Here is a 25,666-nt window from a genome sequence, read left to right as displayed (position 1 = left end):
ATATCCGAAAGCCACTTTTCCTTTTTATATTTTTTTCATTTTCTTCAAGTCATTAACTTTTGTTGTTTCTAATGAATTTTTACAGGTTTAAGATCCTTAATAGGGTTTTTGAGTTGATGATGGGATTTGTAGGGTTTAGTTTCCCTTCTCTTCTTTCCCTTCTCCTTCCTCTCTCTCTTTTTCTTAGTTTTCCTCTCTCTTGTGCTTGAACAACCTTTTTCATTAGCAGAACCTAGTTGTCTTGACTGGTATGGGAGAACCCGGCTAGCATCCCAAACTAGCCATGACCGATACCAATGAGCTAGTGGGGATGTCCCAGTTCATGAGTGAATCAGTGTCCCCAAGGCATCCCCACTACCATTGTCTCATTAGAATAATATGATACTAGAAGGATATGCTAGTACCATTAAAACATGAATCCTTGCTTGGACCTGATCTCTGTTTCACCATTGGAAACTTACTTTTCTTTCCACAAGGGCCATCAACAGTAGCATTCCCCAAATTATCCATGTTGTGTTATCAACACTTGGTACTTGATGTAGAGGAATCCTAGTTCACGTAAAACCTTGTCAATATGCCCAAAAGCAGTTATCTTTTTCCATCTATCACCAGTAGCAGGCTCCGTCATGAGATTCTATTGGAAGTATTTGATGCAAAACCATCCCCATATATGACACAATGCTATTTCATCCTATGGGATCCAAGCAGACAGAGGACAATTGGTAGAAATGTTTACACATCTTAGAGGGATCCATTCATACTAAACTTTCAGCACTTATAACCTCTCGAGGGAGATCAAGACAAACAGACTTTGGAGGACTTGTAGTAGAGATATCTACACAGCACTTGAAAAACTAGATAATTACCCAAAGTAGTAAACTCATCCGTGTAAAGAGGCCCTCTCAGACTACAATTACACTCGGAACTTTTGGGGAGTCAATCTCAGAAAAGGAAAACTAAACCATACAAAGATATGTGCATTAAGTTCCTTTTCAGACCTATATCATTGGACTACTTCCTTAAACAACAAGTCTTCCATCAACTAATTAGTCCTGAAGCAATCAACTTGGTTTAGAGTGGTTCAAGGCAATTTGGGCTAATGTTCAGTATCTCGATAGTCGACCCCATACCAATACCATTCTATTACAGTATCGATATGCCTGATACAGTGGCTGGTTCGGCATACAAGCATCTGTACACAGTACACCTCTCATATGCGTACCAGTTCAATACTGGCATGATGTGGTACAGTTGGTCTGTGGCAGTATCGATAGTATAGCAAACCTTGATTTGGACCCCTTACAACAATAATCGAGCGGAGAGAGAGAAGGCCATCCCATGACCTCCACCCTTTTCTTAATTCTTTCCGTGGTTTTAGGGCAGAAAATTTAGGAAAGATCTTTTGCAGATTTTGACACCAAATCCAAGCAAGTCCAAATCATTTTCTAGCTTATACACCACATTCCTTGGGGCCATCAAAAGCTCCTCATCCAAGGCAATATTATGATCATACTGATATTTAGGATTTAAATAGTAGGCTATACATAAAGTAAGAACAATACTGATTAAGAGCAAAAACATTCATAGTTTATTTGATAAAAGACGGAGATTTAAATAAATTTTACCTGCCAACGGCAATTCTTTACTCATTTGAGCATCCCATTTGTTCTGCAAATATGGTGCTGCTTTCTTCTGTCCTATTGCGGCTATAATCTCTTCTTGCAAGCAGACATCTTAGGATATTCATAGCCCACCTAAGGAAACTTCTCAGTATCTACTATCTGCAACACTACATACAAGGGCTCTACTGCCTTAACCACCTCAGAGCACCTATTCCAAAAATTATTACTCAATATAATACCCACAACATGTCATCCATCATTGGCCCTTACATATTTCGAAGTCATCATAGCCCTCAAATCATACTTGTTATCAAGAAGGCTCTTCAATGCTATATAATTAGTTGTAAATCTTGTCAACCCTAGCCCAAGAAACTCCCTTTGCATATGTTTTCTCATAAGAGCAAGTATCCAGGTATGATTGTAGATGTATTTCGATGCTGCTTGTCCACTGTCTACTACTCTAGTTCTCTCTAATCTCTACTCCCTCTCGGTTGGTTCCTTGTCGGAAATCCGAATGCCTCCCTCCTCCCTCCTCTCTTTCCTCTCTCCTTCCGGAGCGGTCCTCTCGATCTTTGTGGGATAATCTGAATCAAACTCCGATGGATGCTCCTCCCAGCCATGCTCCTCTCCCAATGACAATGCCGACGGCGACACATCAGCAGAAAAAGGTCAGTGACATCAATCTCTCATTCTTCTTTCTCCAGAATACGAATCGAAGGAAAAAAATAGGACAAGTCCCAACTAAGACAACTGTATCGGCACATGATCCGGTCAAGAAGAAGGTGCAACAGTCGGGACGGAGGCTAGATGCACATTTCGGGGTCCCGCATCCATCCCAAGTGTGGGAATCTCAGAGGAATAGGATGACCAGGATGGCCCCCATCCTTTCAGGACTTAAATCACTGGATATATGTAGTACTAAGGTTTGCCATTAATCTAAATTAAAATTTATTCTTTAGATAATATGAAAATTTGTATTTCTATATAGACAATGTGGACATATTTTCTGAAGTAATTCAGCCATTTTTCATTAGAATGTAAATTATCTAATTTTTAAGTACTTAATTTATTAAATATTATTAATTTAACTAAAAATCATGAAAAATATGGTAATGTGTTGATAATTGGGACATATTTTTCAGGAAAATATATATATATGTAGTTTCTCTAGAACACTACAAACTATTACATATATTAAGTGAAATCAAATCGAAAAGGTCACTAATTTATCTTCAAAATATAAAATTTTATTTATTATCTAAATATTGTAGATTCAGTTTTATGTAATTTAGAATGAATAAGGTGATATATGACATGGGTTCTTCAAACTTGCAGAATGGATTCAAGAATGAAAAATGATTACAATACTGACATAGGAAGAGAGTATGGTGTAGTAATTTCAGGGCAATGTAAGTAGTGCGATGCAAAGTGGTGGGGGGTGGGGTGACAAGATTAAAGCAACATTTGATTGGCGGTTACCCTGACGTGGCTGCATATAAGAAATATGTATAAGAGATCAGATAGTTGATGAACGAGCACTTCATAACTTTACAGAGAGCAAGAAAAAGGTGCAAAGAAACAAGCAGAGATTGATCATTGGGTAGCTGACCTAGCATCATATCACTCGAAGGATCCGAAGTATTATGAGGTGTCAGATCTAGATGACATGGAGGAGGCTCAAATTCAGGCTACCATACAGGACAGTCTGATGATCAATGGTAAAGAAAGGAGGTTGCTTGGCACAAGGCATTATTTGAATCCTCACAATACAAGGGGCTTTGTTTTGGATCCACTAAGGTAGATCCAAGCTACAGGAAGAACCAACAGTGACAAAGGTTGTCGATAAAGTTGGCAGCTAGATAGCATCATTTAGGACCTTCCCCAATAAGGAAAGAAGCCCAGTGATATGCTAGTAAGGGTCACTATTCATGACTTGGATTTATGTGCCTTTCCTAGCAAAAATTCAAAATGGTGGAGGATTGATTCTATGCTCATCAAGGATCAGAAAAAGGACATGTGGAGAGCTATTGCTTCGTGGTTCCACTTCAGGCACATCCCTGAAAATGCTTCAAACAACACCAACTACCTTTCCACCATCAATTCCATTCAACAAGCTAGTCAAGTTATCGATCCTCCTCGACAAATAGATATCTATGGTGATCTGCTTGACAGTCACAACAAAGAGCTAGAGAGATAGATAGCACCGTACCAAAGTAGACTAATGGTGTGACACCAATATGCGATAGTTGGACAGGACCCAATAGGCATAGCATCATCAATTTTTTGACATTGTGATAAGAAATTCATTCATATGTCAGCTGATGCTTCTAACGAAGTGTAGGATGCCCATACATCCTGAGCTTGATAGAGCAAATAATGATCAAAAAAGGTAGCAGCATGTCATGTAGGTGGTGACTGATAATGAACCATAATACAACTACACAAGGACACTAGGGATATTCTAATCCAAAGGCTACACATTTTCTAAACCACATGTGCTGCCCACTACATGAACCAGATGTTGATGGATATTGGCAAGATCTACAATGCGAAGCAGGTGGTAGAGATGTCCAAATCGAAAAATTCATATATAACCAAGTATGCTAGGGGTCAAATACTGAGGCCAGCAGCCACCTGCATCACCACACACTATAATGCACTCGATAGTCTTATTGAGAAGAAGGTAGGCATGCATCAAATGTTTGTAAGTGCCAAGTGGTAGATGAGTAGGTATGCCTGTGGTTGCACGAAAGGGTCTTATGAAGGGTTTAGCGACGAGCTAGCAATTCTGGAAGTGGACTGAGGGAGTAGTTAAGGCACCACTATGTTGAATGCTCAAGATGGATGGTAAGAGGCACCTCTAGATAGGATTCTTATATCATATGATGATGACTACCAAGGCCGAGATTAGGCAGGTAGATCCAAAATACTTCAATGAGCATATTAACCAAGGTTTTAAATCTCATGGAATGGAGGTGTCCTGATAATGCCCTGCTATCCCGCCCATCCTTGCAATGGTCCTGGTCATGCATCCCATTAGATATCCTTCATCTCTTTCCCCTTATTTTCTTTTTTTTTTGTTCTTTCTTTCTTTCTTTTTCTTCATTATTTCCTTCCTTTCATTTTCTTCTACCTTTCCTTTTTTCCTCTCCTTTTTCTTTCTTTTTCTTATCCCATTATTTTTTTTACCTTTTTCATCCCTCTTTCCTTTCTTCCTTTTTTCCATTTTTTTATTTTTTCTCTCCCTTCCTTTCTTTTTTTGTTTTCTTCTTTCCTTTCACTTTTTCCTTTTCTTCATTTTTCCTTCCTTTTTTCTTTCCTCTTTCTTCTTCTCTTTCCACATGGATGAGTTTCAAAGTCCCAACACCCATCCAAATCCTATTTTCTCATAGGAACAAGATAGGATGGATGAGACACCCCCAATCCAACCGAGACATTAAACCTTGATATGAGAATCCTGGATGTGTAACTCTTTTCTTCTTTTTTTCATACCTGTCGTTTCTTTTCTCTCTACCATTCTTCTTGTTAAGGATCAGAAGGCTAACTAGATATTAGTGCAGCCAAATAAATGAACTTTTCAGTCATTACAAAGTGTAATGCAAGTTAAGAAACCTAGGAATCCAAGTTGGGGAATCTAGCATTGTTTAATTTTGTACTAAGATTTAACAAACAAAGAAATAAATACAGCAATATTGCAGCCATTTGAAGAGATATAAGCAAGGATTAGATAAGAATTTAGAAAACTGAGATGGAAATTAAGAAGAAGAAAAAAAGACTAGAAGAAGTCATAGGGATGAAAACTCCAACAAAAAAGTTTTCCCTAGAGTTTTCTATGCTCTAAGCTGTGTACAGAATAATCCTTGAAAATTCATCATAGCCTCTTTTAGTGATGGGCTGGCCCCCATGTAGCATAACTCCAATAAGGTCATTATTGAAGATGCAAAATCACCTGATTATCATACCCAAAATTCACAAATGACAAAACAAATGCCCATACATACATTAGAGAGGGAAAAAAGAAATATAACATTGAAAATGGTAATCTCAGAAATGATACCACATATGTAAGTGAATAATTATGTTGGAATATTATTATATTTAGAAAGTTATATTTGGAAAGCATGATAATTCTTCCATAAAAAATATATCAATTTCTCCATCAACTCCACTATCCTGATTTTATATTATTTGAATTTTTTCTTTATTTATTTCCTGCAATCATGGGATTGTATCTTTTCTTTATTTGTTTCCCACAATCATGAGATTTTGTGGGTCTTGATGTATTATATATATTTGTAAACGATACAATAGATTAGCAAGTTTCATCTTTTTCATTTGACAAATTATTTGATCACCAAATTTCTGGACAAGCAATGAAAAGCCTTAAGAATTTATGACAATTAAATGATAAATGGACAAAAATTGATGAATGGGAAGCCTATCTAAGAAGCCTTGACATAATAAAACAAAATGTCAGCTAAAACAAGTGATAATCATTAAAAAAAGTCCATGTCATACTCCATAAAATTAATAACCAATCCTAGCTTTTTTTTTTTTTTTGGTAAGTCATAGTTGATAGGATTAAGATCAAAAGAGAAAAAGGTTGTGTATAGTCTACACTCTACACCATGAGCACAACATGGGTACCCTCTAGACTACAAGAAGAGGATCATTCAAGATTTAAAGAAAAGACTATATTTATTCTTGCTGTATCAAAAAGGTTAAATTACACTTACCCTCTGCAAGTTTTGGGATAATCACAAATTCTCATCCAACATTTTAGAGATATACATTCCACTACTTATATTTTGATACATGCATAACGCATAACCCCTGATCATTATCTTTCTATTAAAATATCTTATATTCTTTATTTTTATTAATTTTTTATTCAGTTTGTTTTTTGAATTTTTTCCAAACTCCAAATTTTAATATTTGGCCAAATTATTCCCAAATATCAAACTTGTGATGATGACTAGAACTCAACCAAAGAAGTATGCTTCTTAAAACCCAAGATATGTGCATATAATTTACCAGATTTGGACTTTGAGATGGGCCATGCCCGCCTATTCATGACTACTAGAATCTATGGCTAGAAGCTAGCATGGCCCATTTGAAAGCCCAAATCTACCAAATTATACAACAAAATCTTGAGATTTAATAGGCATACTCCTTGGCCGAGTTCTAGTCATCATAGCTAGCTTGATATTTAGGAATAATTTGGCAAACATAAAAATATGAAGTTTGGAGAATCAAATAACGAAAAGAATAAAAGAAAATAATAAAAATAAGGAATATAAGATATTTTAACTTTTAAGACTCAAATAATTTAGAGAATGATAATGCCAGCATGGTACGTTAGCTTATTTCACAGAAAGCGGGAGGAGTTTGTGTATATTTCCAAAACTTTAAGTGCAAATTTGTAATTGCACCAAAGCTCGAGAGGCATCAGTGCAATTTACTCAAATTTTTAATTCATTATAAAGCTTGACAATTTAGCAATGGCAAATTTTGTGGATATGGCTAGGGCTGTTCATAATTCGGTTTCAGACCGAAAACCGGCCCGAACCGAACCGAAAAACTGAACCGAAACCGAACCAAATATAGTTCGGTTCGATTTTCGGTTTTCATTTTCCAGAATTTCGATTTTCGGTTCGATTCGGTTAAAAACCAAAAATCCCAAAAACTGAACCGAAAACCGAAGTCATAATCTAAATTTATGTTGTTTACTATGTTTAGAACTTGTTGGTTACGTGGATGGATGATTGGATATTTACATTTGGTCTATTGTTATAATTTGCTATGATGCTTGGTTGCTTGTTTGCATTATAGATGATGTAATTTTTGATATGTTACATTTTGTTTATTATCGATTTATCGTTTATCAAATATCAATGTACCATTACTTATCAATTGTTGATTTTTTAATGTAAGAAATTATCAATCAACAAATTCAACAGATCCTAAATTTAATTAAATATTATGTAACAAACTAACAATAAATCGACAATAATTATTTAAATATGTTGTATCAAAAATGGATAATTGAAAATGAAAAAATTACAAAAAAAACTGAAAAACCGAACCGATTTCGGTTCGATTTCGGTTCGATTCCTCTCTTATTCGGATCGGTTTTTGGTTTTCATTTTTTTGTTATTCGATTTTTGGATCAGATCAGTTCGGATCGGATTGGTTAAAACCGAATGAACAGTCCTAGATATGGCTGTTTAAAAGTAGTGGTAGAAATTAAGTAATGTACAATGTTATACTAAATGAAGGTTCCAATTATTAGCAAGATTTCTATTAATAAAATGTTAAATAAATGAAGATGATACTAGCAAGAGATTTTATGAACTCTTTATAAGAAATCGTCATAGTTAAGGCTGGTCGAGCCATCCTGAACTAAACTAGTCAAAAACCAAAATTGTTTGGACAGTGTAGATGATTTGGGCTTAATAAAACCTCTATCCCCCCTCGATGTCCTGAACGCTCAATTTCACAATCTCTCCTAGGGTTCCGATATCTGCCTCTTAATCTCTTAATGAAGGCCCTCTCATCCCCCTTCCATCGCATTCCATCACCAAAAAGCCCCTCACCGTGAAGAAACAAAGCCCACTCTCCCCATGGCCACTACTCTTCTTAAACCACAATGGTATCGGCCTCCCTCCCACCCTCTCCCTTTCCCCCTCCCTTCCTCCTCCCTCCCTCTCCATCTCCCTCTCTCTCTCTCTCCTAGGGTTCTAATCTCCACCCCTCACATGAAGGCCCTCTCATCCCCCTTCCATCGCATTCCATCACCAAAAAGCCCCTCACCATGAAGAAACAAAGCCTACTCTCCCCATGGCCACTACTCTCCTTAAACCACAAAGGTATCGGCCTCCCTCCCACCCTCTCTCTTTCCCCCTCCCTTCCTCCCTCCCTCCTCCCTCCCTCCCCATCTCCCTCTCTCTCTCTCTCCTAGGGTTCTAATCTCCACCCCTCACAGGTGCACCATCGCTAGATCTCATGATGAAGGCCCTCTCATCTCCCTTCCAGTCGCCTTCTGTCATCGAAAAGCCACTTGCCACAAAGAAATAGAACCCACTCCTCCCATGATCACTACTCTCTTAGAAGCAGGATAGTACTGGCCATTCAACCTCTCTCCTCCTCCCTTCCTCCTCTCTCTCCTTCCCCCTCTCCCCCACACTCTCCCTCTCTCGATACACCTCGAGGCGGCATAGTATGGGCTCATATAATGTCAAACCAATCACCAGCCAATACGACTTCCAATACAAGTTCAACAAATCTGGGCTGAGACTAAGATTCACTATGCCGATACCGAAACCCAGACAAGTTGACCAGCAATGCAGTTCAATACGTCCCATGCCATTCTATACTAGGCTCGAACCGATATAAAGAGGGCAAATGGAGAACCGGAGAGAAGAAGAGAGAGGAGGGAGGGAAGGAAAGGGAGAGGAAGAAGGGCCTCTGGACATCATCGGAGGGTAACCAAGCTTGCCGTGCCGCTTTGGAGCTCGATGGAATCTAGAGGAGGGCAAAGGGGGGAAGGAGAAAGAGGCCTCCGAAGGGCCAACAAGGCTGCTAGGCCGCTGCAAGGTGATTTCAAACCTACAGGAGGGGCTCCAGCGCTTTGCCCTCCTCCCGATTGAAATAGGAGCTTCATCCTTTATTTCGTATTTTTTTAATTTTTATTAGATGTAGTTGGCAACATAGTTCTAGACTTCACAATTTCTTTGTAGACTTCACGGTTTCTTTTTTTTACGAATTCTGATTGAAATCAGCAACATTTTGGCAACTTCAACTGAAAATCAAAAAAAAAATGGTGAAGTCAGCAATTATGTTGCCTACTTCGCTTGATCAAAGTAAAAAAAAAAGGAAACAAGGGCTTCGGCTCCTGTTTTGATCAAGAGGTCAAAGCCTCTCCTTCAGCCTTCCACCATCCTTGACAGCAGCACAGCAACCTCTCCGACTTTTTGGAGGCCTCCAGTGACCTCCTCTCCCTCTCCTTCCCTCCCTTTCCTTCCCTCCCTAAACTCTCCTCCGGCTTCCACCAAGCTCGACAGTAGCGCAGCGAGCTCGACTACCCTCCAAAGGTCTTATCTCCCTCTCAATCCCTCCCCCTCTCTCTCTTCCTATCTTTTCTTCCTTCTCTCCCCCTCATCAGTTTCGCATTTCGAACACCAAAACTGTCCCGAACCAGATGGTTCAAGGAAGTTCGGCAAATCCTAGTTGAGACAATGAAAGAGTAACAAATAGGAGTTATGCAAATTGCGTAGCTTTCTTATTTGACCCCACCATGGAATACTGTACTGGCCCAAACCATCCAGATCAAGGTGTACCGAGCTATACCGGGGGCGAACTAGTGCAATTAAGCTCCTTGGTTCCAGAAACCGGCAAGGGAGGGGAAGAGGGAGGAGGAAGAGGAAGAGAGAGAGGGGGGAGGGAGTCAAAAGGAGGAAGACAGAGAGGGAGGCAGAGGGAGAGAGAGAGAGAGAGAGGCAAGTGCAATTAACTTCATTTTGTGATTTCCAAAAAAAAAAGACCCCAACCCCTGTTTCGTTCGAAACAAGCAATCGAGGGCTCCCGACGGCCCTCCCTCCGCCTTTGTTGGTCTCTCTCTTATGCCATCCCTCCACCTCCCTCTCTCTCCCTCTTCCCCCCTCCCCCCTCTCTTTTCCTTCTTCCTCTCCTCCTTTGCCGACTTTGCCATGTCAATATGGGCTCAAAACAGAATAGCACAGTGCCATACCATACTACTGAGCAATCAATATAGGTCTTGGTACCAACACAACATATCTTGATCCCCACCATCTAAACAAAGCAGAAATACTTGCACTGGTCAAGTGTAAGGGTAACCAAATGCATGCCTAACCCCTTCATGGATAGAATCCCAGTTAAGGCTGAGCATGGATCGGGTTCGGTCGGGTTGAGAGAAAAATTTCATCCGACCGAACCCAATCGGATTGAAGAAAATTCAATCTGTTTTCGATCGTTTATCATGTATAAACCATTTGAAACCGAAGTGAACGGTTTGTAGCGGGTTTGGATGAGTTGTGTCGGTTTGAACTTCAATGTTGACCCAATATCGATTTTAAGTCCAATGTTGGCCACTTAAGCTTTTTTTTTTTTGTCAATTTAATGCAAAAAGATCTAAACCTTATAAGTTATAAATTTTGGATTTATTTTTGAACATGTATAAAATAAAATAGAAAAATGAAAGATTTACTCATCGGAAAGCAACACATCTGAAAGCTTTCACTTTAAAATTATCTCAAATTGATGTACTTCCATCAACAATTCAACATTAATATTCCTATGAATCCAAACAAGTAATGCAATGTTTTTTAGAATGAAATATTAAAGTCTAAACGATGCCGTCCCAAAATGAAAGTGAGTTTGTGAAATACTACATCGGTTTGGTTCGATTTCATATGGTTTAAAAGTGTAGAAACCGAACCTGATCGTAAATAATCGATTTTTTACAAACCCCAACCCGATTCAGCCTGATTTATATCTTTCAACCGACTGAAACCGATGTTTATTAGGTCGAATTAGGTAGGTTTCTTCGGATTTTGGTATTTTGCTCAGCCCTAATCCCAGTGTTTGTTATTTTTGTAGCAATTGACCATATTTAAGAGAAAAAAGTGAAATGGATTTTGTGGCATTCTTATGAACAAAAAATAACAATGGAGCTAGATATTCATGAGAGGGGCACGAGTTCTCTTTGGGGGCAACAAGATCATGGTGAAAAGTGAGAAAATAGAAAAAAAAGTATAAGACATCACATTGATTATGTAGGAAAAGAATAGATGGGACGGGACCGATGGTCTTGTTTGGCTTACACGTCTAGGAGCCCTATTCGAATGTGGTAGATGAGATATGATCAAAATGGTGCATGCTTCAAATTAGAAGTTTATGGGGCTAGCACTACTTAAATAGTTTACTCTCCATGGTGCGTGGTTTTGGGTATAACGTGGTCTTACATTCTTATGTTATTGATTTTCTAAGCACTCATAATTTCCTAATCCCAAACCAACCCCAGCTATAACATATATAATACAGATTCCTATTTCACCTTATGATAGCAATACACCTAATAAACTTTCTAAACCTAAATACAAATGAATTTAGGACTTCCCGAGCCCAAACCTAATACATAACCATTATGCACAAAACCTATTAAAAGGATGTTAAAAGTTAAAACCATGTTAAAATTACCTGAAGAAAAGATCCAATAATATAATTAAAAAAAATAAATTAAACAATTTTGGCTTAGCATTCAATTTTCTTCATTGTTGTGCCTAGTCTAAGCTTTTCATAATTTTTGATGCTTCAATGCAATGCATCACGCTCCTCAAAATTGGATATGAACTTGCATCATGATCTAAATTGATTCACATGATTTAAGTCATTAGCTTCATCCAAAAGCAAGTCAGAACAACATTTGAAGGAATGATGACTTTCATCTAATACTTAATGATGTGATGTCTAAGGCCGCGAAAAGATGTACCAGTACTCCAAAATCTAAGCATATGTAGTTTCATTGAGATGATTAAAAAAAATATTATTATAAATAGAATTCATGGATTGAAATAGCATTCAATGATTTTGTGTAAGCAAGACCATGAAACTAGGCATACCTGTAATTTGATTGTGATACCTCTTTCTCTTTCTAAATCCATGTTATCTAGGAATTGTTCTTTCATCTCCCTCTTCTGTACCGTACCAGTCAACTGCAATAATTTATCTGCTAAGGTGGACTTCCCATGGTCAATGTGCGCAATGATGCAGAAGTTTCTAATATTTGATATGGGGACCTGATCAAAAAGAAACAAGAGGCATCCAGAAAAGTGAAAATTAAATTCGTACACAATGTTAAATACACAGCAAGGATTAAGGTCATGCCCATTCTAATGCTGCACCATATTATACCTATCATACTGACTAGGGACCAGCACACATCACCTCTCAGGTTAGTTCCATCAGAAATTTGACCACATGCTGAACTACCTATGCCCTGAGCCAATGTACAGATCCCATGTCACTTAATCCAACCTTCTCTTTCCTTGTTCATTTGAAACCATCAGTCAGCCTGTGCAGCCCCTACACCTTGATTTTTTAAATCCTACGCATACCACTCTAGCATTGGCATGGTAAATACCATGAGGCGCAATGCAAAGACATGTCCATGTTGGGCATTATAATCACAGCAAAATGCCAAGTAGTGGCACATAGCCCAATTGTGCCAACCAGTAATGCACTAGCACATTACATATCATGTGCATAGTTTTGTACTGACCAGTAACCCATGGTATTGTTGTATCTTCAAAGACAGCTTGATACTCATGATTCCTTGAAAAGAAGCAACTCAAGCAAGGAAATATCATAGTTTTATGTTTTAAGAAACAAGAATACCGTTAGTCCTGCAAAAGAAGACAAACTAATATTGCAAGGACAAGGAATAATGTATAACTTGTATATTTTCCATTAAAAATTATAATAACTGAAAAAAAATCTCTGGCTCCCATTTGAAACAATTTCATCTCTGTCAGTTGTCGTTTGTGCTTGCAATAATCCATTTGGTTATGTTCTTCCCATCTTTATCTCTTATTTTTATGCATAAAGCAGGTTGTACTGTTTCCATTTTTCAAATTTTGCATATTGTCTATGTAATCCAAATAGAGAAACTAATAACTGCTGATAATAGTGCAAAATGAGCTCGAATCAGGTCAAATATGGCATTTAGGGTTTATTAGGCTTTGTTTTCAATAACTTAGGCAATAATATTTTGTCACCTATAAGGTTTGAAAATCTCAACTAACCATCATGAGTCCGTATCTCACACTCATTGGAACTATATGGGATGTATGGTACCAACATTTGTCTCCTTTTCTTCCTACTTTCTTCTATTATTTATGCTGCTTTTGTTTTACGATTGGTTGTTGAACCATTTCTGTACCTCTTCTGTTTCGTCCAAACTGAAAAGGTAGTTTTAGCTGGTGGAATGTTGGAAAATAAAATGCTCCCTTTTGAGCTTATGAGAACCCCTAAACTAGCAATGAAAACCACAAACTCTGGGCTAAATCAAGCAATTCTACCATACGGAACTCATATTCTTGAGGCACAGCATGATTAAGGTATGTATTCAAAATGTCTTCACCAGGGTTCGCCGTACCGGGCCGAACCGCCCGGTACGAGGCGTACCGAGCCAGACCGGTACATTACCGGTCCGGTTTGGACCTTTTTCGAAAAACTCTCCGAACCGCACCGAACTGCTCGGTTCGGTCCGGTTCGTGTCCATACCGCCCAAAATCGGATGGTATGGATCGGTTCGGTACCGGTTCGGCGTGAACCGAACCGTGCCGACATCCACACATGCAAAAAATGGAGAGGGGGGAGGGGTGGGGTCGAAGAGCTTTTAAATGATTGAGTTCTCTAAAAAGTCTCAGAGAACTCCCGAAGCATATGAAGGTCTCAACGAAACCGTTGAGACCTCCGAAAAATTAGAAAAAAAGAAAAAAACTCCGTCAAATTGTAGGAGTGGTTCGAGGAGAGGCTGATCTTTGACCGGAGGTAAGATAATATGTTATTTTCCTATTAGATAAAAGCACATGATGCAGCTGTGGATGATCTTGCACATAGAGTAGGGTCCATGGATGTATCTAGATCATCCTCGCATTATGGATCCTATTATCCACAGCCACCTTATGATCCATATGCATATGGTGCATCCGAGGCATCATCTTCTAGTGGTTACTACCCTATGCAGTCTGAAGCATCTTACGAATCAGATTTTGCTACTGGCATATTTGGATGGGCTCCTCTACAATCGTATCATCATCTCGAGGATACTTCTCAGAGTCAGAATTTTAGCGAGAGGTCTGAGATGTCTTACAATCCAGAGAGGATGCCTTATGGGATGATGAATATTCGAGAGTACGGTGCAGTTTGGCTAGAGGGTTGGACTGATATCCCTTCAGATTATGTTGATGGTCCAGACATCTACGAACGTCACAGACACTCGACAAAAAATTAAATGCAGAGTACATCTTAAGGTTCGTATATCAGTTATTGCGCTTTGTACTTAAATATTTAAATATATTTTAATGCGTATTTTATATATTTTTTCTTTAGTTTTAAGATGACATAGTTGAAATATAATGTAAATAAATATATGTTTGAAATTTTGGATCAAGAGTCTTTGTACCGCAATCTAACTCCAAATTGAACCCAAATATGTCAATAATATGCAATATAATGCCATATTGAGGTTGTATTTATCAATTATTAACTTCAAAAATTCAAAAAAAAAATTAAAAATCGAAAAAAATATTGTGTACCGGTACCGGACCGTTACGCCTAGGCGTACCGTATGTCGGTATGGTACGGTACCAGTACCGTACCATACCGTCCGGCACCGGCACGCCGTCCGGTACTGGTACAGCGAACCTTGGTACTCTTCACCAAATGTCAAAGAAAGCAGTCACCAAATGTCAAAGCAAGCAGTGATATCATTCTCACTAATTTAAAGCATTTTTTGAAAATTATCCACTGATTTTTAGACTAGCTGCTTATCCTTCCTACTATATGAAAGTTTCAATATTTCTTCCATGTGCAAACATTCAATAACCAAAGATATCCCTATGCTGAGTTTGTCTCCAAAATATGCTTATAAAGTTCCATTTTGTTATAACCAAACAATACCTCAATTACCCTAGAAGATTTATCAATTGCCAACTTAATTTATTTTGCCGACTTTATTCCCAAAATACACATACAGTTTTATTATATTGTGCCCCAAAAAGATAAATGAGTTCATGGAGAAATTAACATGATTGCATGGTGGTACTATATTATAATGGCCTTCAAAACACTCTCAATAAGAGTTAATGATAGACTACTTGGTATCCTTGTGAAGAACCTTTGTCTATGCCATTCTAGCAATTATTACATGAATTGCCAAATTTATTCACAGAATAAATTTCATTAATCAAACCCAAAATATATAAATGTGTTTCTAGAAAAGAATAGGTTTGCATCCCCAAATATGGCCATTGCAACCCCCCAACTCAATTTATTATGCCAAGTTTATTCCTAGAATATGCATAAAGTTTCATTTTCTTGTGCCCAAGATACACTAATGAGTTTCATGAGAATTTAACATGATCCCACTACTGTATTGTTGACTATGGGTCATAGGCTAAACTGAGCGGGATTCAAAATATTCTCGCACTTTTGTCTATACCACTCCTGATATCATTACATGTGGTACCACATGTCAATGACCCTCAATTACCAGAAACTAAACAACTCTTTTTCCATTTTCCTAGTTCCGCCCATCTGAAGATTTATCTATTTATATTGCTAAAAGATGATTCTGTCAGGACTATTGACCATCATTATGTATAAATCTAAAAGAACCTAGATTGTCACATTCATTTAATTGTTATGATCACCCTGATCAGATTTTTCCAATTTGACAGAGTCAGCCAATATCCTTTTTCGTATAATTTAGTTTCATTCAGCAAGCAACTATTTAACTGTAATTCAAACATATTTCCTCAAGTACATACACTATCATCAGTTAACAACACATATAGTTTGCAATTTATATTGGCTATGAGTCCTTATTAGGTTATTTTTATCTGTTGCGCATGCTTAAGAGCATGTATCATTACAAGTTCTTGAATATATGCATATCAAATACTACATTTCAGGATAAGTGTGGGTCCATTGATAATGTAAACAAGTGTTTGGCATTGACCCTCTGGTGGTCGTTCAAACAAGTTATTATCTTTTACCTCCTCATTTAAGGGATCCAAGTTCTTTATAAAATCAAGGAACTATATTCTCTGAACCACCACAATCAATTGTAATTATGAAGCTTGCTTCAATTTTTGGTCTTGGATGCATTTTTTCTCTTTCATTTTTTAGCATGCTTCAAATTATGTGTGACATCAGACTGCATGTCTTTTTTTCTATCCTTACCACCTGGCATAATATGGTCTGAACAGACTTCTTATAGCATCTTGTTGCATTATTCGCTCTCTATATGCATGACATATTTCTTCCTGCAAATATCCAAAAAGATACCTATCTCATCAAACCAAAAAAAAAGGAGCTACAGATCTAGATTTTTATTAAATTCCTTTTAGACACTATTTTATTTAGCACATACAAAATTCACGATTCCACTACTGAATATTTGGCATACAGCATAAACTTGGAAAAAAACAAAACTTTAGTGTGGATTAAATTCTGACATACTTTCCTCTTGAGATTATTCAAGATTTTATTTGATACATTATTTTCTCCCATGACAAAAAAATCCTTATGGATTTGGATTTTGTAGTACATGGGACTCTTATTAGCACAGAATCATGGAAATCCCAACTTATTGGGAAACCTGGCCACTTTTGAGTAGTGCTAGTAGAATTAGGATTAGGATTAGGACAGAATTGTCATCAGTGCTTAACCAAGTATCCTCCCAAACAAAACTGTAGGGTGATACGAGAAGTTTCTCCCACCATCCATGCGTGCATATCAACCATTACATTACGAGGTTCTTTAGAATCGATAAGATGCGTACCTTCATGAGCCGGTCTTGGCCCGGATCAGTGGTGATTTCGGCGGCTCGACAGGAGACGCTGCGGCCTCGTGAGACAGCAGAAGGCCGGGCAATCCGCAGGCACCTGAAAGCCCACGGTTCCGAGGGACGGCCATCAGAGGGGAAAGGCCTGGGAGAGCAAGAACCCCGCCAAGCTCCTCTGTGGTTGGTGGTGGGCTGAGGCCGCGGAAAGTTGGCGAGCCGGCAGAAGTCACTGGCCATAAGCATTCTCCGGGAGGACGAGCAGGAGGAGAGCCAAGTGATCGGAGAATGTGATCTATGCACAGCCGAAGCAGAATTTTTGGCCACAGAAAAGGGAGCGATATCCACCCCCGAACAGGGAGCAATGGAGTATGGCTTGCACGGCGGACCCGGACCCGGACCCGGACCCGGACCGGTATTGGAGAAACCTGGTTGTCGTGAGTCCCGAGGTAGCTGGTGGGCGGGATCGAGTTTGATTCGGACTCATCTGGGTTTTGGGTTTTTTATCAGTTGCTCCTGATCTCCACGCCTGAGATCGGCTGCCGGAATGAAGATAGCCGAGAAAGAAATAAGAGGAGAAGCGGAGAAGCTGGAGGCCGTCAAGGTCACTGCGGACGAAGCCTTTCAGTCTTCGGCCAAATTTCAGAACATCAAGATAAAATACGGCTCGGCTTCATACTTACAAGGGATTCAGGATCTCGAGAAGAGGATCAGCAATCATTTTTCTGACCTCAAGTTTGGACCCCTGGATTTCGATGGCGAGAAGGAAGTTGGCGAGGTCAGCGATAAAGGGCTGCGAGTTGAGAAGCTCTTCAACCCAGCTTGCGAAGATCGGATGATCGAAGATATTGCATCAGCTCCAACTCCAGTCGTCATCATCCTCTCCGATCATGCTGAGATCAACGAGTCAGATGTATTGATCCCACGATTGATTTTGATGATTGCCAAACTTTGAGTATATCATATATCTAATCATATGTTTCAAAAATATTTATAGGTCTTTCTAGGTAATTAAATTTGAAGAAATATTTATTGGAAAAAATCTCCACAAAATTCACCAAATCAAAATCTTCAAGGGAAAAAATTCAAACACATATTTTGTTAAAATTTAATTTGATTAAAATTTTTAAGAATCCAATTCACCCTCCCTTTTGGACTGCTATCTCTGAGCAACAAGTGACATCAGAGCAGGTACTCTAATATTAATTGTTAACCTAGCGGTCAAGAACTAAAGATCATGGCAACTCCAAATGGTTTATTATTTGCGGAAGGATAATCCACTTTTAGGCCACTAATTTTTGATGGATCAAATTATTTTTTTGAAAAATTAAAATAAAAATTTTTATACAAGCCCTAGATTATGATATGTGAAAAATCATAACTAAAGGATCTCACACATCTACTATTATTATAAATGGAGAGTCTCATCCCAAACCTGAAAAGGATTAGAATTAGAATAATAAGAAGATGGCTTAATTAAATGCAAAAGCCATCAATGTTCTCTATTATTCTCTCGATATGCATCAATTTAATAGAATATCTATTTGTACATCAATCAAAGAAATTTGAGAAAGATTGAAAATAACTCACGAGGGAACAAGCCAAGTTAAGGAATCCAAAATTAATTTGCTTATTCATAAATATGAAATATTTAAAATGAAAAAATATGAGCCTATTTCTAATATGTTTTCTAAATTTACTGAAATTATTAATGCTTTAAATACTCTTGGAAAAATCTATACTAACCATGAGCTTATTTGCAAGATTTTGAGATTTTTGCCAAAAGAATGGGAAGCAAAGGTAATAGTAATTCAGGAAGCTAAAGATCTTACTAAGCTGTTCCTAAATGAACTTGTTGGTTCACTTATGACACATGAGTTGAACATGGCACAAAAAGAGGAAGAAGAAGAGTCTAAGAAAAAGACTATTGCTTTCAAGTCCACTGTTAATTTTGAAGGAAGCAATGAGTCGAAGGAAGATGAAAAAAAAGAGAGTGAAGATGATGACGAAGACATAATTCTACTCTCAAAAAAATTCAAAAAATTCCTCATGAAGAAAGATTTGAAGAAGAAAGAAGATGAAAAAAGAAGATAAAAAAATATCATTTGCTATAATTGCAACAAGAGGGATCACTACAAGTGGGATTGTCTCTTAATCAAAAAGCATCCCAAAAGGACCAAAAAGAGTGCATTACTAGAGATTTGGAGAGGTAACGACATATCAAGTTCAGATGAGGAAGAGGAAGATGCAAATCTCCATCTCATGGCCATTAAGGATGAGGTAAATTATGAAAATTCTTTCAATTTTACTTTTGATGAACTATTTAATGCCTTCAATAAAATTAATGGATGAATTCAATAAATTAAAGCTAAAAACTAAGGAGCTCAAATGAAATGGCAAATGAATGTTTTTAATTACAAAAATGGCAAATGAAATGCTTAATTATTGAAATCTCTTCAAAATTTGCATAATCTAGATACTTGAAGATAAGAAACTCAATCATAAAACTCAAGTACTTGTTATGTTAATTTGTATTGCATCTTAGGTTGACCCTAAGAATTCAAAATTTTTTTAGTTGAAACTAAACTCATAGAGTCTCTATCTAGATTCTCATTTATTTAAATATCTTTGATTTAATTGATTATCAAACTCCTAATTGATTAATTTTTGATCCCCAAAATTGACTTGAATCTTTCTTGATCATCAATTTGATCTTAAAAGAGAATTTATTGATGAACATTGATACTTTATTCCGATTGATTGATTAATTTTGAAAATTAAATTTGAAAAATACTCTTCTTAATTTTCTTGAAATTGATATCAAACAAAATATTCCAAGCAAACTATCATTTACCTTTAAAGCTAAATATTTAAGGAAAACTTCAGTTTTATTCAATTGATATCAGATAACTTACTGTTTACCTTGTATCACATCGATCTACTTCTTGACAAAAATGAAAGAATGTCTTTGTCTCAAATCTAATTTTGTAACGCTATATTCTTGATAAGATATTATTTAAGATAAATTTAAAAAATTAATATCTTTTCTATAAAGGAACTAGATCTAGAGTTTCAGGGTTAGATCTTGAAACTTTTTCAAAATCATGCAGCGGAAGACTAAAATAAATCAAAATTTATTTTCTAAAATCAGAGAATCTCTAGATCTAAGATCCTATTACATGATTATTACATAGCATTAAATCAGAAATTAAAATATATAGAGCATGAACTACATATTGATCATATCAACATGTTTCTATACTACATCTAATGTATGTATTAAACAATAGATCAGATCTATTACCTTGCAAGTTAGACATTTTAACATCGCTGATCTAGGCTTGAAGATGATGTTGCAAGCCACACACACGTCCGGCCTCTAGGAGTCGTCCACACGAGCCCACGAATCTCGATCAGAAGTCCTGCTTCAGGAAATCAGCACAGTATGCTAGTACTGCGCTGATTCTTCTTTGATGGTTGATCAGATGCCTCCTTCTTCCTGATTTGGGCTCTTCCAAAGATGAGAAGTAGGAGAAAAAGTTTCAGATCTAAGACGCTCTCAGAAAACTCAAGTTGGAGGAAGGAAAGAGATGAAAACAAACAACCCTAGAAGAAGACCCTCTTCTTCTTCTCGTTTTTCTCTCTAAACACCCTATCTTGTGTCTTTATATCTCCACGATCCAAAGGTCTTTCTCTCTGATTTTTGGATGACCCAAAGGTATCTCAAATCTCTATGTTCTACAAAAATTTCATGAAAAAACTTATTTTATAGAGAGAGATATGATAGAGTCCTTGTCTAGGTCAAATACCTAGTCAAGGCTTATCCAAACATGGCAAGATAAGGGGCGCCCAACTCTTGAGCACCTTCTCCTTATTTTTGTACATGGACTACTAGAAAAGGATGCACAATATGTACCCTAAAAGCCATAAAAATTTCAAAAAAATTTGGATAAATTCGGTGCAAAATTGAAAGAGTTTTGGATTTTTAAAACTCTATCTCATAGAATTCGAAATCCAAACTTATTCCTCTTTGATTTGATCCAAACCACCTTCCATATAAGAAAGAAGAGAGAAAACTTTTGTGGACATGTGAGAGACCTGGGAGAGGGCTTTTGTCACGAGATTGGCGTGGAATAAGAGAGAGGGCATGGGGGAGGCTTATGTGGCCCAAGGTGGAATCCTAGTCTTACTAGGATTCTAACTCATCACTTGTTTTAATTTGGTTTCTCAAACCAAATCAAACCAAAATTAGATCAACCCAATTAAAATAGGTCTTAACCCAATTAAGAACCTAATTTAATCAGATTAAATTAGATTTAAAGCTGATTTAATTTTTTAATCAAATTAGAAATTAGGTTGACCCAATCCTAATTGAACTAGGACTAGTTTTTCCTTGCATTTGGCTTATCCAATAAACCAATTGGACTTGATCCAATCAAGTCCAAACCAAATTTAATTAAATCATATTTAATTAGACTTAATCTCAACCCATTGACTTAATCAAATTAAGTCAATTAGCAATCAAATTGCTAATCGATCCTCCTGCAACACTTGCACTGGGTTAAATGTCAATCATATTGATCATTTAACCCTAGAACGATTCTTAATCGTTGATCAACCATCCGATCAGATCATGAACTCTAATGTGTGTGATCTCATAAGTCCGAACCTAAGTCGGTAGTATAGAAATAAATTTTTATACCAATCGAAGTGACCATCTAGTAATGGTACCCGACGACCGAATAGGTCGAATGTGTAGAACAACATCCTTAGAACCCATGCAGATATAGTTTCCATATAATTCATCTCCTTGACCAAAATGATCATAGGACATCTCAAAGTTCAACTGTCAACTCTGATTAGGTTGTCCACATTATATTTCAAAATATCAAATCCATCTGATGGATTACCCTGGCCAAGATTTTGCTAAATTGAAATACAACGACTCATTCTTCTCCAACTCTTGGAGTGGTCAATCCCATCTCGATCACACTCTGACTTCGCAAGTACTTGACTGTGCCCAGAAGCCTTCCATCCCTGAATTAAAAATTCAGTTAGTCCAGTACCAAAGCACAGTGAGTTGCTTGTAAGTCACTGAGGCGATCTCAGGTCTAAGGGATACTTATACCTATATCCCATCAGAGACATTCTTGACAGTAGAATACTCTGGAGTTGGTCACGTTCAATGACAATGTATCTTTACATCTCACCTGTATGCCATACCAGTGTCTCCACACTCTTTGGTTAAGAGGACAACCAACCCATATGGCCTACAGCGATCTATACTCGATAGAAGCTGTCGTCCTTATTAACAGTTTATCATTTGGTCGTGAACAGTTTTAAGGACTAATCGATAAATCCTCTCTTTATCGAACTTAAATAGCCCTAAGGACTCATCATAACAACGGAGTTCATTAGAAGATGAAGACTTATGATGAAAATGCCAAAAAATATATTTTATTTATTAACAAATCAATTACAATACTTGGTTGTTCAACATCAACAGCTTGACGATTGACTTTTGAGACACATTTTCCAACAACTCTCACTTGTCCTAAAGCCACTCGGCATAGTATCTAATACCCATCTTCGACTTGTGATTGTCAAACTCCTTTATTGCCAGGGCTTTAGTGAAGGGGTCGGCCAGGTTCTCCTTTCCATAGATCTTTTGAAGGTCGACGTCACCTCGATCCACGATCTTCCGGACCAGATGAAAGCGGCACAAGATGTGCTTTGTCCACTGATGTGCTTTGGGTTCCTTCGCCTGAGCTATGACACCAGTGCTGTCGCAGTAGAGCAGGACCGAACTATCGAGGGAGGGTGCTACTCCGAGCTCGTTGATGAATTTTTTCAACCATACAGCTTTCTTTGCGGCATCCGATGCTACGATATACTCCACTTCACAAACAGAGTTTGCCACAGTATGCTACTTGGAACTCTTCCAGCAGATAGCTCCATCATTCAGAGTAAAGATATTATCCGACACACTTATACTGTCATCATGGTCAGATTGAAAGCTGGAGTCTGTGAACCCCACAAGTTTCAAATCTGACTCGCCATAAACCAACCATTGGTCCTTAGTATTTCTCAAATACTTAAGAATAGCTTTAACCACTTTTCAGTAATTTTCTTCAGGATCAGATTGGTATCTACTCACTACTCCTAGTGAGTATGCCACATCTGGTCTTGTACATGTCATGCCGTACATGATAGATCCTACGATCGAAGCATATGGGACTCTACTCATACGTTCTCTCTCTTCAGGACTTGTCGGACAATCCTTCTTAGAGAAAGAAATTCCATGGCCTATCGGTAGATAGCCCTTCTTGAAATTCTCCATGCTGAACCTCTTCAGCACAGTATCTATCTACGTGGACTGGGATAATCCAAGAATCTTTTTAGATCTATCCCTATAAATCTTCATCCCTAGGATGTAGGATGCTTCATCCAAGTCCTTCATGGAGAACTACGATGACAACTAAACTTTTATTTCCTGTAGTGCAGGGATGTCATTCTCGATTAAGAGAATGTCATCCACGTACAAGACAAGGAATACCACAACTGGACCATTTGCCCATTTATAGATGCAGGGCTCTTCTCTATTCTTAATGAAGCCATACATTTTAATCACCTTATCAAAATGCATGTTTCAACTCCGAGAAGCTTGCTTTAATCCATAAATGAATCTCTAAAGCTTGCACACCTTGGACTCATCTGTGGATGTAAATTCCTCAGGTTGTATCATATACACCTCTTCAGTCAGCTTTTCATTCAGAAAAGCTGTCTTTACATCCATCTGTCAGATCTTACAATCCAGATGGACAGCTATTGCAAGCATTATCCGAATGGATTTGAGCATTGTCACAGGAGAAAACATCTCGTCATGGTCAATACCATAACGTTGATGATATCCCTTGACAATCAGACAGACTTTATAGGTCTCCATCTTTCCATCTGCGCCCCTCTTCCTTTTGAAGACCTATTTACACCCAATGGGTTTAACCCCTTCACGTGGGTCAACCAATGTCCATACATCGTTGATCTTCATAGACTCCATTTCGAATTTTATAGCTTCAAGCTATTTCTCGGAATCAGATCTCTGCATTGCATCCATATAGGTGATCGGATCCTCATCGTTCTCATCGAGTTCGATGGGATCACCATCCCGGACCAAGAAATCGTAGTATCTGTCCGGCTGATGCGGTACTCTACTGGATCATCTTAATGGTGCAGGTATAGTGAGCTCCGGATCTGATCCAATCAAATCTGACTCAGGTTCAGCTATTGGTGTTGGTCCTTCTACTTGTTGAACTTTATCAAGTTCAACCTTAGAGGCAATGGTTCCTTCACCAAGGAACTCCTTTTCTAAAAAGATTGTCTTAAGGCTAATGAACATGTTTTATTCATCAGCATGGTAGAAAAAATATCTTTTTGTCTCTTTGGGGTACCCAATGAATGTGCATTTGTCAGACTTAGATCCAAGTTTGTTTGTGACTAATCGTTTGACATAGGCCGGATACCCCCAGACCCTAAGGTGTGAAAGTGCTGGCTTATGCCCTATCCATATCTCATATGGAGTCTTAATTACAAACTTACTGGGAACCCTATTTAACAGATAACAGGCCGATTCGAGTGCATATCCCCAGAAGGATATCGATAAGCTTGCAAAATCCATCATGGATCGGACCATGTCTAACAGAGTCCAATTCCTTCTTTCAGACACACCATTATACTGTGGTGTTCCTGGAGAAGTTCATTGGGAGACAATCACATTCTCTCCTAGATATGTAAGAAACTCACTAGAAAGGTATTCTCCTTCTCGGTCAGATCGAAGAGTTTTAATACTCTTCCCAGTTTATTTTTTTACTTCACTTTAGAATCGTTTGAACATTTCAAATGAATCTGACTTATGTTTCATCAGATAGACATATCCATATCTGGATAGGTCATCCGTGAAAGTTATGAAGTAGAAATATCCACCTCTAGCACTTGTGCTCATGGGCCCGCATACATCAGTATGTACTAGGCTCAAGAGCTCAGTAGCTCTTTCATCTTTTTCAGTAAAAGGTGACTTGGTCATTTTACCAAGAAGACAAGACTCACAGGTTGGAAGTGATTCACAATCACTGACTTCAAAGATTCCCTCTTGAGTCAACATGTTTATTCTGTTCTTGTTTATATGACCTAGCCTACAGTGCCATAAGTAGATATTTGACACACTATCTAATCTAGGGTGCTTGCCAGTTGAATAGACTACATTAACAGGTTGTGATAACATATACACACCATTGTTCAACTGTCCACAAAAAATAGTAATACCATTCTCAATGACATTACAAATTTATTTCTTTATTGAAATTTCATAATCATTTTTGGCCAAAAGGCCTATAGAAATGATATTTAAAAAGAAACTGGGATAGAAATGACAATCATTAAGAACAACGATATGGGATTC

General features: G+C 37.8%; 1 protein-coding gene across 8 annotated transcripts in view; it reads right to left on the bottom strand.

Moving 5' to 3' along the window:
• LOC105032953 (translation factor GUF1 homolog, chloroplastic) overlaps window positions 1-17,749 on the bottom strand; it is a 178,792-nt gene extending 161,043 nt beyond the window's left edge. For 3 of the 8 annotated variants that reach the window (XM_029261168.2, XM_073253778.1, XM_073253779.1), the window contains exons 1-2: window positions 17,212-17,744; window positions 12,263-12,439 (exon numbers count right to left, since the gene is read on the bottom strand). In XM_029261168.2, the coding sequence (XP_029117001.1) occupies window positions 12,263-12,439; window positions 17,212-17,457 (423 nt within the window). In that variant the 5' untranslated portion in view covers window positions 17,458-17,744. Of the gene's footprint in view, window positions 1-12,262; window positions 12,440-17,211 lie in introns of all 8 variants that reach the window. The other 5 variants (XM_073253777.1, XM_029261169.2, XM_010907557.4 and 2 more) reach the window with 5 other exon arrangements.
• Between the last annotated feature and the right edge of the window lie 7,917 nt (window positions 17,750-25,666).

The sequence above is a fragment of the Elaeis guineensis genome, chromosome 3, assembly GCF_000442705.2.
Source record: "Elaeis guineensis isolate ETL-2024a chromosome 3, EG11, whole genome shotgun sequence".
Lineage (NCBI taxonomy): Eukaryota > Viridiplantae > Streptophyta > Magnoliopsida > Arecales > Arecaceae > Elaeis > Elaeis guineensis.
Note: the sequence above shows the minus strand (reverse complement) of the source record. Positions and strands in the feature narration are given on the sequence as shown.